The sequence below is a fragment of the Rhipicephalus microplus genome, chromosome 1 (assembly GCF_043290135.1).
Source record: "Rhipicephalus microplus isolate Deutch F79 chromosome 1, USDA_Rmic, whole genome shotgun sequence".
Classification (NCBI taxonomy): Eukaryota; Metazoa; Arthropoda; class Arachnida; order Ixodida; family Ixodidae; genus Rhipicephalus; species Rhipicephalus microplus.
Genome location: NC_134700.1, coordinates 152,735,962 through 152,753,966, shown reverse-complemented (window position 1 = coordinate 152,753,966; position 18,005 = coordinate 152,735,962). Strand labels below are relative to the sequence as shown.

Sequence of the window (18,005 nt, the reverse complement as noted above, 5' to 3'; positions counted from 1 at the left end):
TGATGATGAGTGGGTGAAGCAAGACCTAAGGTTCATAACGTCTACGTTGAAGTCGCTGACTAGTGTAAATAATGTCCTTGTTTTAGATTGTTCACTGATAAGTATGATTATTATTATTTTATTGTTACACATTTTTGGTCTCTCACATGTAAATATCTTATATAATGCTCTATAACAGCACATCATAAGGGGCATTCGCATATTTGAGACATAATGAAAGATTTATTATACAATACCGCCAATCACGATTTATTTATTTCTTTCAGTTGAACACTTTCTCGGAAGGAAAGACGCGAGCACTTCTGCTTTAAATCTCGACCCAAGCATGCGTTTTGGTAACATTGCACACACGATCATTGTCTCTGAGCAATATTCGCACTGGGTTTGTTACTACCCCGTCCCAAAGAGCAGCCGTTTGACCGCACCTACAGCAGGTGTTCGGCGTGCCAAATCGAGAAGGTAGGAGAGCGTAAAAGTGTGCGACCTGTAGTTAGCCAGAACAGCGATTAGCGAAATTGAACAGAACGAAAGGACCGGTAGTTGTAACCTCGTGTTACAATCTATGTGACCACATAATTTGGCGTAGTTAACATATACGATGTCACGGTGTGAGTTTCGAGGACATGCGTTTGATTCTCGACCATGGCGGCCGCATTTCTACGGTGGAGAAATGTTGTGATGTCGGTGCGCTTAAATTTAGGCACGTGGTGGAAACCCTGGGGTAGTCTAAATCAATCGAGGGTGCACTATGGCGTGTAGATTTGTAAGAATATTGAAGTTTTCATGCGTGAAAGACCAATAATAGTTATAAATTTTCGTGGGTAGAATGGTAATATTGGCTTCTGAGTGGCTCGTCACAGCCGAGCGAAGAGAAAGATGGGGACCAACAGCCTCGTGCTCGTGGCCGTCACAGTCTCGCGTTTGAAACACCAGCAGCGGTAGCTCTACAGACCACTCGATCAGTTACTCTACCATGGCTTTGATTCGGAAGACTACGCAGACTGAAATAACGACCGTCATCGTTGAGGACACGCCGAAGACAACCACTGAAACCGAGGCCCCCGTGGAACAGTCTTATACGTCCGCGGTCAGCGCTGCGGAGCACAGGGCGTCGTCAAGCGTCCACTCGAGCACTCCAAGTTCTGCAAGCAAAAGTCAGGTGAGGCCGACGACAGCAAGCGCTGTTGTACGATGTTGGGACCCAGTGTGCGGCAGCATTAGTGGACGCGAGGTGGTGCCACAAAGAAGGAAGCGTTAAATTGAAGGTTGTAGCGTTACAATGAATCAATATTTAAGAAAATTAAGGGTTTGATTGATCAAAACTAAGGTATTCAAGAAATATGGATGTACAAGGGAGTTGTACGCTTGAAGAGATGAACGGCGTCTTTGCAGTCGATGTTTCGACGAACGGGCGTGTCTTTTTCAAAGTTGTACTAAATTTCAACCTTGTGACCACTGCGCAAAGGATAGCGTGCCCGGTAACTATAGTCATTGACTTAGAGGTCGTGGGTTCGACTCCCGTTGATGGAACATTTGTCCCGCCGCAATGGTATAGTAACTAAGGTACTCGGCTGCTGACCCGCAGGGGCGAGATCGAATTCCGGCAGCGGAGGCTGCATATCGATGAAGGCGAAAATGACGTAGGCCCATGTGCTCAGATTTGGTCGTTAAAAAAAAACTCCAGGTGATCGAACTTTCCGGAGCCCTCCACTACGGCGTCTCTCATAATCACATGGTGGTTTAGGGACGTTAAACCCACATATCAAACCGAAATTGTAGCTTTGCAAACTATGCCAAACAGCTTGTCCAAACGTTGGCTTCAGCGACACACCATATCCAGGAATTTTCCAACACTTGCGTATGTCTATCAGAATACTTCAGCTGAAGTTCTGAATTGATTCGGTGTTACAGTTTCTCCTTAAAAGTTCGTATTGACGGGCATTTCAGATATTTCAGCCCTGGAAATGTGGCCAGCATATAGTTCGCTGTCGAACTTGCGTCCCTGTTCCTACCAGTTTGACTCCATATGAAATAAATATTAACTATACAGCCGACAACAGCCTAATTGGGCTGTAAAGATCTTTGTAAAACACGCGTATTAATCTCCATTCTGCTTAAGTTGCGTCCTTTATTAGCCTATGCGATAGTTCTTGCTTTTTTTAAACGTGGTAGAAATGGCAAAAAGAGCAACGCAGTGACTTTGAAGCGCTCGGCTTCTCAAGTTTACATTTTAGAAGGGCTGGATGCAATTTCACACTCATAAAGGACCTTCATTTACTTTCATTTTGCTTCACTGTGCGTAGTTTTCATGTTTGATAATGTATACATGCTCATGTAGGGGAAGCGTAGCTTGTTTCCGAAAGCAGATTGCACACTCTCAGGTCACTTGCAGGTGCAGTTGTTTTTCGTTAACACACAATGAACCTTGAGCTCTTTTTTTTTCTTTTATTTTATTTTCTGAAAGGCAAGGTTTGTTTCTCGCTAACTAAAGAGTTTGCTTGCGTGAAAGAGCACGCACAATAACTGCGTAGTTAGATTTTTCTTAAGCATCTCCGGGGAGTGCTACCGGTTAGCTTCAAAAAATCTTTTAATTCCTCCATTATAGGCATTGATGTAACACGAAAGTGAAACGTGTCTTCACAAAAGTTGTGCCTAATGTGCAGTGATAAGTCAGTGCTTGTACTTTTAAATGCGAAGCATTTCTGAGTGAAATTCGGCGACTTTGAGCGTATCTATGTATCTATCTATCTATCTATCTATCTATCTATCTATTTATCTATCTATCTATCTATCTATCTATCTGTCTAGCCGCCTTCGACTTTCAGCTGTCCTGGCCGTTTCGATAATGGTATCGATACCAAACTTGGTATGGCATAACATGACTGTATGAAGAACATATTTGGCTAGTCATAACATGAAAATCATGACATGTATGTCATGAATGTTGTGATTTACATTTCATGGCCCTGCAGTTCTTGCCATGGTTTCGTTCACATGGTATGTTGCAGAACTGGTATGGTATCTCATGATTGCATGGCGAACACAAGTGACAGGCCCTAACATGAAAATCATGACATGCGTGTCATGTAACAACATGACTACATGCCACGCTCATGATGCGCTCGCGGCCGTTTCGAGTTTGGCTAGCGTCACTTATACCACATTGGGTATTACAGTCCGTGAATGGATGACGGTGTGTGACTGGTGCAAACATGATAATCATGAGATAGTGTCATGTAACTACATGACTACATGCCACGCTAGTGATGAGCTGGGAGCCGTTTCGCTATAGCTTCACTTATACCAAATTTGGTATTACGGGACGTGAATGAAGGACGAAGGTTTGATACTGGTGCAAACATGCTAAACATGAGATCCGTGTCATGTAACAACATGACTACATGCTACGCTCATGATGCGCTCACGGCCGTTTTGCTAGCTTCACATGTACCAAACTCGGCATTACGCGACGCGAACGGACGACATAGGTAAAACACACATCCAAACCTGATAATCATGACATGCATGTCATGTAACAACATGACTACACGCCACAATAATGATGCGCTCGCGACCGTTTCGCTAGCTTCACATATGCCAAATTTCGTAGTACGTGACGCCAATGAATGACGAAGGTATGTGACTGATGAAAACATGATAATCATGAGTGTGTCATGTGAGAACATGACTACATGGCACAGTCAAGCCGGCAATACATTTTGACGTGACGTGGTGCGCATGCTCGCCGACGTTCATTTCGTCGCGTCACGCCGGCGTTGCCATTGCAGGCGCCGGTCCTGCCATATACTCGCAGGCGCGCGCCGCGCTGCGTTGCTTTGACGCATGCGCGTTTCAGCGCGTCTGGTGTCCTTCCGTCACGGTAAATGAGACGCAATGTTGTCTGGGTAACGCATCGGCGCAAAGTGCAGCATGTCGCATTTCGTCGAGCGGCCCCAACGGATGCTGATAGCGCCTGGCATCAGACTAAAGAGTGCTCGCGTTTTGCTAACGCGCACAGCGTCGCATCTCTGCAACTCTTAACGGTTTCAGCAGGAAGCGTATTTTTAGAGCCTAAGTCACTATCACTTTATGAAGGATGATTGAGAATTGTGGTTCGAAAAGGTGCTTACATGAGCAGTCAGTAATGTGTCCCATCCTCGTCAACACTGCTATACAACGCATGACTTAGTCGAACATTTGTGCAACGTCCTATATTTTTCACATCCACACGGAGCCCGGCTAGACCGAGGTCACTCACACAGTGAGCGTCTCGAGCCGAGCAAGCCGCGCTTCTTCATGGTGATGCTGAAACATTAGAGATATTGGTTATAGCTCTCTTCTTTCATTTTACGACCACTATCCACGTAGCTGTGCAACTATATTTTAGCTGAAGCATCTTTTATAACCTTATACTACTGCTTTTTTTGTGTCGCAGGCAAAGAAACCGGTCGCAGAGCAGCAGGCACAGAAGGGCTTCTACGTGCCGGTGAGCACAAAAAATGACCTCAAGGCTGACAGAGAGCTCAACACGGTGGTCAAGGCAGCTACCGTGGGCATTTTGGCGGTGCTGAGCACGAGCATGATCATGCTGCTCATGTACCTGAACCGAGAGTACATCAGCTCTACGGGACCAGGTGCCCCCATCGTCGGCCGTCATGCCAACGTCACCGTGATCGTCGTGCCAGAAACCGTCCAGCACAGGACGTGGCCGACGCGCAGGGATTCAGACTTGCCCCCTCGGATACCCATAGGGCCTGGTCCAGACATCGAGCCGGATACCATTACGCCGTACACCGAAGAGCCTTATAGTGATTATCCGGACACGCTACCACCAGAGAAGCCATCCTGGCTGACGGGGAGTAAATCGGAGGCGATGACCACCGAAGAGGCGATTTCCACATTGTCGACAGAGCCTGCGGCGAACATGTCGGATCATAATGTGACTGAATTGGAGGCGATGACCATCAAAGAGGTGATTTCGTCAATGTCGACAGAGCCTGCGGCGAGCACGTCGCAGCCTGACGTGACTGAATCGGAAGAGATGTACTCCACAGAGGTTCCTGTCACATCGTCAGAAGAGCCGCCGGTGAATGAATCGGAGCCTGGCGTGATCCACCTGGAGGAGATGACGTCCAAGGAGGTGATTGTTACACCACCAAAAGAGCCAGCGCTAAATGCCTTGGAGCATGGTGTGACCCAGTCGGAGCGGATGACTTCCAAGGAGATCATAGTCACGCCATCAGAAGAGCTGGTGGTGGGCGCGTCGAGGCATCCTTTGGGGAGCATGTCGGACGAAATGAACTCTGAAGAAGTCATTGTCACAGCGTTGGTTTCACCGGAAATTAGAGGGCGTCTTCGGCACGACCGGATGTCGGATGGAAAGGAGCCTCCCATGAAGACAGCGAAAACTGCGGTCGTCAACGTGTCTGAGCAACGAGCCTTCAATCCGCCGAGCTTGTTCCTTCAGAGTGCGTTGCCAGCGAACGACGACAAAGCGGACCCCGCTCGAATGTCGCTGTAATTAAAGGAGAAAACGTACACTTCTTTATTGCCCAACGTACATAGTTAATAGGTCTGCTTTGCAAGCCTATTGAAGTACAAAGCTATTTCTGCGACAATGATTTACTTATTTCTTGGCCTTCACAGTTGTCAGTATTACGCGCGCCAAGGGAAAACAAATACTCGATGATGAGGTGAGAAAATAAAAAAGTTATGTTTGCGAAATTCGCTCGGCCCATCGATGCACGCTTACTTACCGTCGACTGACTCGTCTAGCTTCGAGATGCGTGGCTTCCTTTTTCGAAATGCACATTTTCTCACGACGTCTCATCACTCCGAACGCGAGCGGACGTAGTCAGGCCATCAGGCTGTGTGCCCTATTGAGCGATGTTTGCGCGGAATGGTTCATTGATTGCCCCTTTTATCCTAGCGCAACCAACCGTGGGTGATCGGCCATGATTGGTGTGGGTGGCGTGCTTGCTTTCTTTTTATTCATTTATTTATATCTCTCTGTCATTAGTGTTCTCTCTCTTTATTTTTCACATTCTGCTGTGCCCGTCCCCTTCTCTTCCCCCTTGCACCTCTCCTCCAGGTAATGCCTTTCCCACCCCTTATGCTATACGAGGCTATAATATATGATCTGCGAGCGCGCCTGTAGGGCCGAGTCGTTAGGATGCTCGTTTTCCGGTCGTATACATATACCGCGATTCAAGTCCCCCCCACCTCCCCCACCAGGGAAGAATACCTCTTTGATGATCATGCGTGGTGCTTTATGGCGCAAGGGCCAATTGATGGCCAAAGAGCGCCACTTCAGTGACTAGAGATGTGGACAACGAAATGGTGCGTGGGTGTATAAGTGCCCTAAAATTCCTCGCGCTAACGCTCGTAAAAACATAAGTATTAGAATCGCGACAGTGGCGGGATATGTATACTAAAGATGGGTGACAAAATGTTTTGAAAATCAAAGCATGTATAAACATATTTGGCACTAGCACACGTGTCTTATCAGCACCCTTGTGTCCAAGGGCAGCGAGACAAGTGCTTTTCAATGTAGCCACCACAGCAGAAACCTTTCTTTAGAGGTCGCACTACACAATGCCTAGGTATATTACATGGTAGAAGCGGACATCTCTTAAAAAATGATGATGATGTTTGATGTTTAGTGGCGCAAGGGCCATTTCATGGCCAACGAGCGCCAGTTCGTCTTACTAGAGATATGGAAAGTGATTGTGTTAAGTGGCTGTATAAGGGCCATAAAATTCCTCGCACTAAGTCGGGTAAAACATACAAGTGATAAAATCATGACCATGCCATGAAAGGTGTATTGTGTTAATTGATGACAAAAGTTTGTGATAATAAAAACGATGGTGGAGATGTATAACACTAGCACAAGTGCCTCACTCGTTCACACCCTTGCGTCCAAGGGACGTGAGGCAAGTACTTTGTTGAGTGTAGCCAACGCAGCGGAGACCTCTCCGGAGAGTTTGTGCTACGGAATGTCCGGGTATATGATATGAAAAGTATGAACTTCTCTTTAAAAATATAACAATGATTTATGCGTAAAAAGTGGTTTCCTACCAACGAACGTGCAGTATTAAGTGGTATCTGTTGTCGGTAGGGTTATGGAAAGTGTTGTCTTCTCAGCTTGTCTAATTTTTTACACTGGATTAGAATGTGAAGTACGGTGAGTGCTTCTCTACATCTATCACAAAAAGGTGGATCGCCCCTGACAAAAGAAATGAATGTGTTGTGTGTGTATGTCCTGTTCTTAACCTTCTAAGGATTACTTCTGTGTGGGGAGGAGGAAGCAACAAAAGGGAGAAGGCAGGGGGTGAACTAGAAAGACATCCGGTTGACTACCCTACACTGGAGTATTAGGGAAGGGGACAAGAAAGACGAGAAAGAGGGAAGAGAGGGAAAAGAAAAACAAAGGTGGGGGGGAGATTGACAGTCATTTCACTGCAGCGTGTAGAACTCTACCGCATGTCAGAGGCGTTCACACAAGCCTGTCTTTCTCAGGAAACACAGCAGGGCTTTCACTGCCTTGTGGGCTGTCGAGGCATGTGGACGTTGCTGTAATAGCACCCTCACAGAAAGAGGCCGATTATCCATACGCCACATTGCGTTGGCAAGTACTTGTCTATCTCAGGCAAATCGAGGACAATGGCAGAGCAAGTGTTCGATATTTTCGTCAGTGCCGCAAACATCGCACGCCGCATTGTCAGTAATTCCGATTAACGTGATATAAGGTTTCGTGAAAGCAACTCCCAGCCAAAGGCGATAGAGAAGCGAAGCTGCACGTCGATGTAGGCCAGGTGGAGGCCTCAGTTGTAGTGAAGGGTCAAGCTCGTGCAGTCTTGTACGTCGTATGCTTGGTGTGTTCCACACAGTCAGTGTGAGACTGCGGGCCAGTTGACGAATCTGCCTCGCCGCGTCCGCTTTTGAAAGCGGAATTGGAACGCTGTTTGCTTCTTCATGTTACGTGTGAGCGGCATGATCTGCAGAATCATTTTGCGCCTATACCACAATGCCCATGTAATCACTGAAAGACGATGTCGTGGCCTTTTTGTATTAAAAGATGGTGAAGTTTCACGGTTTGGTAGGTCAACTGATTGTGGCATCCACGTCGGAGAAGTGATAGCAGGCACTGTAACACTGGTTTTGAGTCAGAAAACACAGCCCAATTACCTGGTCGTTCTTCTGAATTGATGAGTTCCAGTGCATTGCACTGAGCCTCGAGTTCTGCCGTCGTTGACGTTGTCACATGTGAAGTCATAAAACCCCGAATTACCCCTTGTGATGGTATAACCACTTTCTGAGCTATAAGGCGTAGTAGAGCCATTCGTGTAGATGTGCACGTGGTTACAGTAGTTTTGTTCCAGTAGGAATTGACTCAGTTGTTTCAGGGCATGTGTCGGTAAGTCCGATTTTCTCCTCATTCCTGGAATCATTAAGGGAACTCACGGCTGGCTCAAGCAAAAAGGAGGAAGCAGTGGCTTTGATGCAGGCGCGTACGTCTCAGTAAACGATGAACGATGCTTGTAGACAGTAGTGCCGTATGTCGTGCGGGGCCTTTCAATGGCTAGGCTCGCCAGGTGGTGAGAAGGGGTCCTGGCATAATGCCTGAGGTGCATGCGCATTGTCTCAGTAATAATATGCGTCTTTATCGAGTGATCTTGAGCGATGACAATGGTTTCAGCCGTTGAAGCACTGCGGGGTAATCCAAGACATATCTTAAGTGCCTGGGCTTGAATGCTCTGAATTGAGCGCAGGTTGGTCTTGCCAGTGTTAGATATTGCAGGTAAGCTGTACCGTAAGAATCCGAGAAACAGCCCTCTGTACAGTTGTAGCATGAATGGTATGGGCACTCGCCAATTCTTTCTTGCAAGGAATTTGAACATGGGGCATGTTGCGATCAGCCGCTTCTTCACATAGTTCACGTGTGGAGTCCACGACAGGTTTCTGTCTATTATGACTCTTAAGAACCTGTGGCTTCTGTTGAACGATATGTATTCTTCATTATTCGATATGCTGTAAGCAGACATTGGTTTCCGCGTGAACGCTACCACTGCACATTTTCCCCAGGACACCTCGAGGCCTTGTTTATGAAGGTAGCGTGACGTCGTTGTAGCAGCCTTCTGAAGGCGGGCGCAAAGCTGAGGCCTTGTGTCACACCAGTCCCGTTAATTAAGGAGGCGATCGCGGGGCTAATTCCAAGGGTCGAAGTATCGGCCCCCCGAACCGCACCACGAAAGCGTGGACAATTTAGAAGTGGTCCTTCTTGGCGCGCCAGCGGACGCCAGCTGTGGTTCAAAGAACAAGTCAGAGCCGAGAGTTGATAATCAAAACAAATATTATATTCTCAAAAATGGCAGATCGAAAACAACACACAAGAATGCACACTCCACAATAGTTACATACAATACGTCACCAATCGAACAACGTACTACACAGTACAATCAGCCACACTCAAAACAACGGACACAGACAACGATGCGCACTACAATGCAGTCGCATGCATTGAACAACCAAGACACTTAAAGACTAAAGAGATATAAGACCTATTCAGTCCAAAGTCCTTGGAACAAAAGTCTGAATGATACTCTCCCGAGAATCACTCACTCAAAGTTCAGCGTTGTTGTCGTTCCGCGCCCTCGAAGTTTCTCTTCCAGGAAACCTCGCGTCTTCAATTGGCCACTCTCCGAGCTCCCAACTTTTACGCCCGAACACGTCGGCTTCACTCACGCAGCTGTCGCCACGCGTCCTCGCTCGATAGCGGTAAACACACACTCTTGCCTGTAGCTCGAGCCTTCACCCCTCAGGTGGAAATCCTCTTCATCTCCTGCTTCGTCCCAACGGACAAACCTTCGCCGACTAAACGGCGGTATACCCTACGCGCTCTTGCGCTAACTTCCGTCTCCTCCTGCTCTCTCGTCTCGGCCGCTCGATTAAATACCTTCCGCGCCACATTCTAGAAAGTTCTTGTCATTTCGTCGGCGCGATACGCAGCGAAGGCTGGGGAGAGGCGCGAGACTGTACGGGGGCCGTCCCCGACAGATGAGTCAACCCGGCATACACGCCCATTTCCTTCTAGAACGTTCCAGTGCTTGCCCGGCCGCGGCTGTGGGGTGAGGAGGTTCATCGGCGAAGCCACGCTTCCGAGAGGAGAGGCGTCGCGCGCCCGGGGAGCCTTGGATGCTTGTTTCCTCTTTTCTTTTTTTTTTCGTTGACCTCGCCGCGTCTCTCTGGGCGCGTTATCGCAAGCATTTGGCGGCGCGCCCGTTTTTAGCGCTCGTTCTGTGACACTGCCCCCCACTTTAAGAATATTATCTCATAATATTCAAAACCACACAAACGAGCGCGAACAGTCACCACACACTCTGAAAGACTGTAACACAAACCGTCGCTCATGACACTTCACATTCGCAATAGATCGCTTCATACAATCTTACATTGTAGTTCAATTACACAACACATGAAATATAACCACAGGCACATGACTACAACACTTCATCACACATTTCAAACAATACAAATGCATAAAGTTCTCTCATTACCACAATTATACAACACTATACATCACATCACAGCACAGACACTTCGACACTTGTGACACAGGATAACACAACATTAACACAACATATGGCAGTCAGCCTTGCCAAACATATTCTGATTCGACCTCAGCACCTATCCTGTGTATTTCGAGCTGCGCATGCGTCCTTTCTTGTGGTGCTCACTCGATTTCTTCTTGTTTTTCCTTGTTCTTTTTCGGCGAGCCTTCCCCAACGACGGGGTCTGAGGCGGCGTCTCAGCCATCGTTGTCACTTCTGACACTGTTAACGGGTGATAACGCTCAACCGATCCTGTCACCCGCTTGTTCACGTCCCGACATTTGGCCTGGCTGGCCAACTCAGTCTTCTTTGCACTGTCGGTCGGTTGAGGTCGTGCTGACGTAAGTCCAGTTGCCCGGCCCGTGAACTCGTTCAACACGATCATCTTATCATTTATAGTCCCTTGCACCGCGGCTTCACCTTGGGCTCGAGTGATATCCGTCACGGGATACTCCTCCACTGTATCTCGCGGCCGCTGGGTTGGCGAGGGCTCTATCTTCGGGTCTTCCCCCAAACGTTCTGGATCATTCGGCCCTCGCGCCCCGTCGATGTTTCCGATGACAAGGTCATACAGGGGGGTCGTCATGCATAAAGCAGTAACCTTCCCGCTGAAGTACGGGGTTTCAACCTCAATCTCTGCTTCGGGAAGCATCCGAACCGTATGGTCAATTAGACAAACCGGTTTCGTTCTGCCTGTCAACTCACTTTCCCGTACCAAATTTCACCGCACGATAACCGTGGAGCTACCGGTGTCTCTTAGAACCGTAATCTTCTTGCCTGCAATCTTTCCAGGAAGCGTTGGCATTCCCTTCGTAACACCGGTTGGCTGTTTTGACATTACAGCCCCCACAATAGGAATTTTCTCCCCGTTCTTCAACTCTACGAATCCATCGGTGACGGCATTATTATCAGATTTCGGTGCCGCTTGCACACAAGATACCTGGTGAGTTTGACTCACTCCGTTCCGACAAGCGTCTGCTTTGTGCCCAGTCTGACCACATTTGAAACATTTTACAACCGTGGGGCTCGTGAATTTAGTTCGGCAGTGGTTAGCACGGTGACCCACTCGGTTACACAGAAAACATCGCGGAATGCTCTCTGGTGCACGCTTCTTTTCTTCGGGAGCCAATTTCTTCGAATCATCGGGACAATCCTTCCTGACCTTGGCCAAATTAGTTCCACCCGTCGCTTCCAAGAATTGATCAGCCAATTCAAGCATTCCTTCAAGTGACTCAGCCTTCCTCTCCTTCAAGTACAGCGACAGGCTTGGGTGGCAACTAGTAAGAAATTGTTCTCTAATTAGGAGCTCTCTAAGCTCATCGTACTCCTGGGCTGTCCCTAAAAGTTCAATCCATCTGTCGAAATAATGGCAAAGTCGGGCGGCATACTGCGTAGCCGTCTCACCATCAGCTGGCTTTCCTGTCCGAAATCTGTCCCGGAATCCTTCTACAATGAATCTAAATCGCTTCAGCAAAGGAGCTTTCACCTTTGCATAGTTGGCTGCATCGGTCGGCGTCAGCCTACCGTACACACTGAGCGCTTCACCACTCAAGCAAGTACTCAAAGCAGTTGCCCATTGATGTTCCGGCCAATTCTGGCTCTTTGCAATCGTCTCAAATCTGTGAAGGTACGCGTCAAGGTCGTCCTTCCTCTCATCAAACGCTACGAGCAGCTTGCTTGGGTTCAAGCGGAAGCCATGATCTTCCCGTTCGCTGCTTTCAACTCTAGCTTGGACAGGAGTTTCAATTCGCTGTTGCAAACGGAGCCGCTCGAGTTCCATCTCGTGCTGCCGCTGCCGTTCCTTTTCATTCATCTCCGCTTCTCTTTCTTCCTTCAGCTGTCGCTCCCTCGCTTCTCTTTCTTCTCTCGCCCGTTCGGCTGCCAACTTCTCTCTCTCCAACTCCAACTTCAATTGTTGCTCTCTTTCTTCCTTCGCCCTTTCAGCGGCCAGCTTTTCTCTCTCCAACTCAGCTGCCTTTTCTTCCTTGGCTCTCTCAGCTGCCAACCTCTCTCGTTCCAACTCAGCCTCTTTTTCCGCTTTGGCTCTTTCGACCGCCAGCCTCTCTTTTTCCAGCTCAGCTGCCTTTTCTTCTTTGGCCCTCTCTTTTTCTTCTTTTTCCTTCTGGGTGACCCACTTCCGTAGTTCGGCGCCAGAAAGACCCATCTTCTCACCAAGAGCGACTAACTTTTCGAGATCCATTTTGTCTCGCAACTCGCAAATAAAACCTTGCCGCGTGCAAAAAGTATCTGCCTAAATCAGTCTATCGGAACACTCCCCTGCCCTCGTTAACGAGAACACTGAGCAACACACAAAATCGTTCCGATAGCAGTATCACCAACTCGAGGCTCTTTCTCACTACTTTGGACACACTGTGCACCAAAAGGTCCTGTTTCGCAGACGCCAGATTAATTGTCACACCAGTCCCGTTAATTAGGGAGGCCATCGCCGGGCTAATTCCAAGGGTCGAAGTATCGGCCCCCCCAACCGCACCACGAAAGCGTGGACAATTTAGAAGTGGTCCTTTTTGGCGCGCCAGCGGACGCCGGCTGTGGTCCAAAGAACAAGTCAGAGCCGAGAGTTGATAATCAAAACAAATATTATATTCTCAAAAATAGCAGATCGAAAACAACACACAAGAATGCACACTCCACAATAGTTACATACAATACGTCACCAATCGAATAACGTACTACACAGTACAATCAGCCACACTCAAAACAACGGACACAGACAACGATACGCACTACAATGCAGTCGCATGCATTGAACAACCAAGACACTTAAAGACTAAAGAGATATAAGACCTATTCAGTCCAAAGTCCTTGGAACAAAAGTCTGAATGATACTCTTCCGAGAATCACTCACTCAAAGTCCAGCGTTGTTGTCGTTCCGCGCCCTCGAAGTTTCTCTTCCAGGAAACCTCGCGTCTTCAATTGGTCACTCTCCAAGCTCCCAACTTCTACGCCCGAACACGTCGGCTTCACTCACGCAGCTGTCGCCACGCGTCCTCGCTCGATAGCGGTAAACACACACTCTTGCCTGTAGCTCGAGCATTCACCCCTCAGGTGGAAATCCTCTTCATCTCCTGCTTCGTCCCAACGGACAAACCTTCGCCGACTACACGGCGGTATACCCTACGCGCTCTTGCGCTAACTTCCGTCTCCTCCTGCTCTCTCGTCTCGGCCGCTCGATTAAATACCTTCCGCGCCACATTCTAGAAAGTTCTTGTCATTTCGTCGGCGCGATACGCAGCGAAGGCTGGGGAGAGGCGCGAGACTGTACGGGGGCCGTCCCCGACAGATGAGTCAACCCGGCATACACGCCCATTTCCTTCTGGAACGTTCCAGTGCTTGTCCGGCCGCGGCTGTGGGGTGAGGAGGTTCATCGGCGAAGCCACGCTTCCGAGAGGAGAGGCGTCGCGCGCCCGGGGAGCCTTGGATGCTTGTTTTCTCTTTTTTTTCGTTGACCTCGCCGCGTCTCTCTGGGCGCGTTATCGCAAGCATTTGGCGGCGCGCCCGTTTTTAGCGCTCGTTCTGTGACACCTTGTCACACCTGATGTCCAAATGCAGATGTCATAAGCGTGGACAGAAAGTTCTACAGTGCTAGGTAGCTGCTCGACTAGACCAATGAGAGTTAGGTTAAAAAGTGTAGGGCTTAGCACCCCTCCCTGAGGAACTCCTCGGCTGCTGTAATAATCAGGTGTTGGGCCATTCGCTGTCACTGTACACCCACATATATATCTTGCCACTAAGACCTACTGTTTCCAAAGCACTAAGAATGGCTTCATGGGTGACGTTGTCGTAAGCCCCCTTAACGTCTAGAAACACGGTGGGGCACAGTCTCTTACAGGCTTTCTGGTGTTGAACATATGTCACCAGATCAACAACGTTGTCGATTGACGAGTGGCCGTGCCTGAATCTGGTCATGGATGCTGGATAGATTTCGTAGTGCTCTAAATACCACTCCATTCGTGTTAGAATCATTCGTTCCATCGTTTTTCCCACACAACTGGCAAGTACAATTGGACGGTATGAGGCAATATCCAAAGGAGATTTACCAGCCTCTAGAAGTGGAATGAGGCGACTTGACTTACATGCCTGGGGAACCGCACGAGTCTGCGAGGAGTCGTTGTATAGGCGTAAGAGTGCCTTCCGAGCTTCGTCTCCAAGCTTACAAAGGGCACGATAGGTAATGCCGTCAGGTCCGGGTGCTGAAGAACGCCTGCACAGTGCCAGTGCCGCCTCTAGCTCATCCATAGAAAACTGGCATTCCATACGGGGATCACGTGAAGGCAGTGGATTGTCAAATGTTCGACTTCTTGATACTGTGAAATCAGAATCACCGGATTTCTTCTACAGAAAAATTCTGCGACGTCAATCTCTCTGCATTGAAGGTGAAGTGCCAGAGATGTAAACGGGTGTCGCTGACCCAAGGTTGTGCTAAGACCCTGGACAGTTCGCCATTTTTCGTGGAATCAACGACTCGCAAAAGGATGTCCATTGTCGCCTAGCCAGTTTATTCATGTGCCGCTGCATTTTCTTTTGAATGCGTCTAGCCAGCCTCAAATCATCTATGCACTTTGTCTGTCGGTACCTTCGTTGTGCACGATGGCGTATTGCGCGAAGCTTCTCAAGCTCGATGTCGAAATCGGCGCGCTTGTTACTAGTCAACAGTGAATGCATGGTATTCTGCAGGACATCCTTTATCGAGTCCTCTAGGTTATATGATGAGCCGTCAGTACAGCAGTCTTCCATTAACATTTTGAATTTCGGCCATTCGGTGTATTTGAGGCATCTTGATGGCTTGGAGCTAGTGAAACCTTCTATACACTGGTAAGTTGGTATATGGTCGCTGCCCTGCGTTTCCAGTTCGGAAAACCAGTGCACTTTTCTGGTAAGTGAGCATAAAACCAATGTAAGGTGCAGGCAGATGCTATAGGCTGATCCGCGCAAATATGCAGGGCTTCCATCGTTACAAACGCAGGGTTCGTACTCCGAGGCTAAGGACACCAATATCCTTCCTCTATAGTTAACCCTGGAGTTTCCCCATAAGAAATGGTGGGCCCTGAAGTCGCCAGTGATCACCCATGGCCTTGGAGACGATGTCAGAATACCGCGTAAGCGCTTGCAGTCAAGGCGGCTTGATGGAGATAAGTAAGATCCAATAATTGTGAAAGCAACCTTATCCTTCTTCACAGTAAGGCACATATACTGATTCCCTTCATCAGGCGAGACTCTGTGGTGAACGTAAGTGAGGTCATGGTGGATGAATACAATAACTTTGCTGCAGTCTCTGTGAGTGGAGGACATAAAGCACTCATATCCTGACAGCTTGATTGAAGCAGACAGGTTGGGTTCACAAATCACGATAATGGGGAAGTGGTTCACAAATACAAACTGTCTAAAATCAGACATGCGCGACTTCAGTCCTCTGGCGTTCCAGTGAAAGACAGATGCCTTCTTGACTTCCGCTCGAAACGACGGCGCCTCGCTGGCCATGGTTTTACCTTAGAGCAGCAAGCACCGGACTCAGGGTGTCCAGCACATGCAGTGCGGTCTGCGCAGCCGAAGTCCTCATATTACTCAGTAAGACAGGCATAGTATTCATCAGCTATTGCAGCAAGCTTATCACTTGATCTTCATTCATCGCATCACTGGTTTGAGAGGTCGTCGAGGGCGGCGGGATTTGATGCAGCTCCGAAGAAGGTTGACTTCGTAGAAGTGGGGGCCATTGTTCGGAAAGTGCGACTGCTGTCCCTTTCTTCTGTTTGGCAGTATCCGTCTTCAGTGAGCTCGGTGATTGTGAGTCAGCCTCTCTGATAGAGGATGAAGTCTCTCTATCGGTAGAGCAGTTTTTCCGTGATGGTCTTCGCCCACGACGCCGTCGTCGGCGTAGTGTAGCGGCAGCTTCCCTGTGCTTTGAATTGTCCCGCACCATACGCCTGAGTACCACATGCTCGTTTCGCACCCGTGGGCAATCTTTGGATGAGGCCTCATGAGCGCCGTGGCAGTTTGGACATCGTAACATGGTGGCACCGCAGGCGTCTTTTGAGTGAGATTCAGCGCAACGCGGACACACAACTTTGTTCTTACAGACACTTTTTACGTGTCCCGTCTTGAAGAACTTGTAGCATTGCAGTGGCTTCGGTACGTATGGACGCACTGAGTGGCGAACATGGCCAACTTTGACACACGAGGGAAGGCTGTCTCCCTCGAACACAAGCCTCAAGCAGCGTGAGTTGCCGAGTCTGGTAATGTGCGTGACACGGGTGCCTTCTGTCACTGGCTTTATTAGTATTGGCAGGTCATTAGCTGGGATGGAAAAATCAACATCATAAATGACGCCTACAGTGCCATTACAACCTGTAGCGACCATTGGCCGAACTTTCACGTTGCCGATTTCTGTTATGTGCCGAAGGCTTTGCAGTGCGCTACGGTGCATAACGTCTACAGCAAGGACATTCTTCCGTGCATTGATCCTCACGTCTTTGATCTCAATCGGCGTGGTTTCCTCGAGAAACACAGAAAGAACTTGCCTGTTGAGGAGTCGCAGGTTAGATGCAGGGTCTTCGGGCATGAACAGCATGGTGTGCGGCCACCGCTGTGGTGCAGTCTTAACGGTGGAAACACTTGCCGACGATGCCGTCCGCAGCATTCTTCGTTTTGTAGTTCGATTCATGACGACCGTGAAGTCATCATCCGATGACTCAAAGCCGTCCTAGTAAAAATCGGTTGCCTCGCTGTCCGTGTCGCTCGACGCGTTGCTACGCTTCCTGGACGACGAAGCCCGGTGCGACGGTTGCATGCCTGGAACATTCTCAGATGTGTCCTTAAGCATCACCGCAAAAAAGAGAGCAGCAGCTCCCAGGATTTCCAGGAAAACAAATTGAAAATACTGAGACACGGGCACAAGCGTTCTGTCTACTTCTGTGTGACATGATTTTGATACTGGCGGCCAAAGACCAAGTTGCGCATTGATGACATGCAATTTATTACCTGTGTGTGTGTCCCATGTGCTCTGCCAATAGGCCCTAAGCCTTTGTTTTAGAAAAGGTTTCAAGTCGAGTGCAGGAAATGGTATCGATGTATTGAAAGTGGTTCTGTTAGAGGATCCAGCTAGCTGGTTTACCAGAACGTGGCCTTGAATTTCGCGGTGTCCTGGCACTCAGCAGACTACAACGTGCTGCTTAGATGGGTAGACTGTGCATAAGAGCGAATGAAGCGAGACAAGGACTGGTCTTTTGTGCTTTTTGAGAGTTTTCAGAGCTTTTACTACGCTGAGGGAATCTGTATATATTATTGCCTTCTGTAGTTTAATTTCTTTAATGTGTTTGACGGCCGCAAGCATCGCATAAGCTTCGCCGGATAAAATGCTTGAACCAGAGTGCAGAACGC

General features: G+C 48.5%; 1 protein-coding gene across 1 annotated transcript; it reads left to right on the top strand.

The window, feature by feature from the left end:
• The first annotated feature begins 830 nt into the window (after positions 1-830).
• On the top strand, positions 831-5,538 carry LOC142768865 (uncharacterized). The gene is made up of 2 exons (XM_075871306.1): positions 831-1,159; positions 4,436-5,538. Exons 1-2 carry the CDS (start codon positions 974-976, stop codon positions 5,519-5,521), a joined length of 1,272 nt encoding a protein of 423 aa, XP_075727421.1. The 5' UTR covers positions 831-973; the 3' UTR covers positions 5,522-5,538.
• Positions 5,539-18,005: the final 12,467 nt, after the last annotated feature.

What these genes read in the sequence shown, in the direction of transcription:
- LOC142768865 (XM_075871306.1), top strand. Translation starts at nt 974, where the DNA reads ATGGCTTTGATTCGGAAGACTACGCAGACTGAAATAACGACCGTCATC. An exon ending in GTTCTGCAAGCAAAAGTCAG is followed by an intron (nt 1,160 to 4,435) that starts GTGAGGCCGACG and finishes TTTGTGTCGCAG; the next exon opens with GCAAAGAAACCGGTCGCAGA.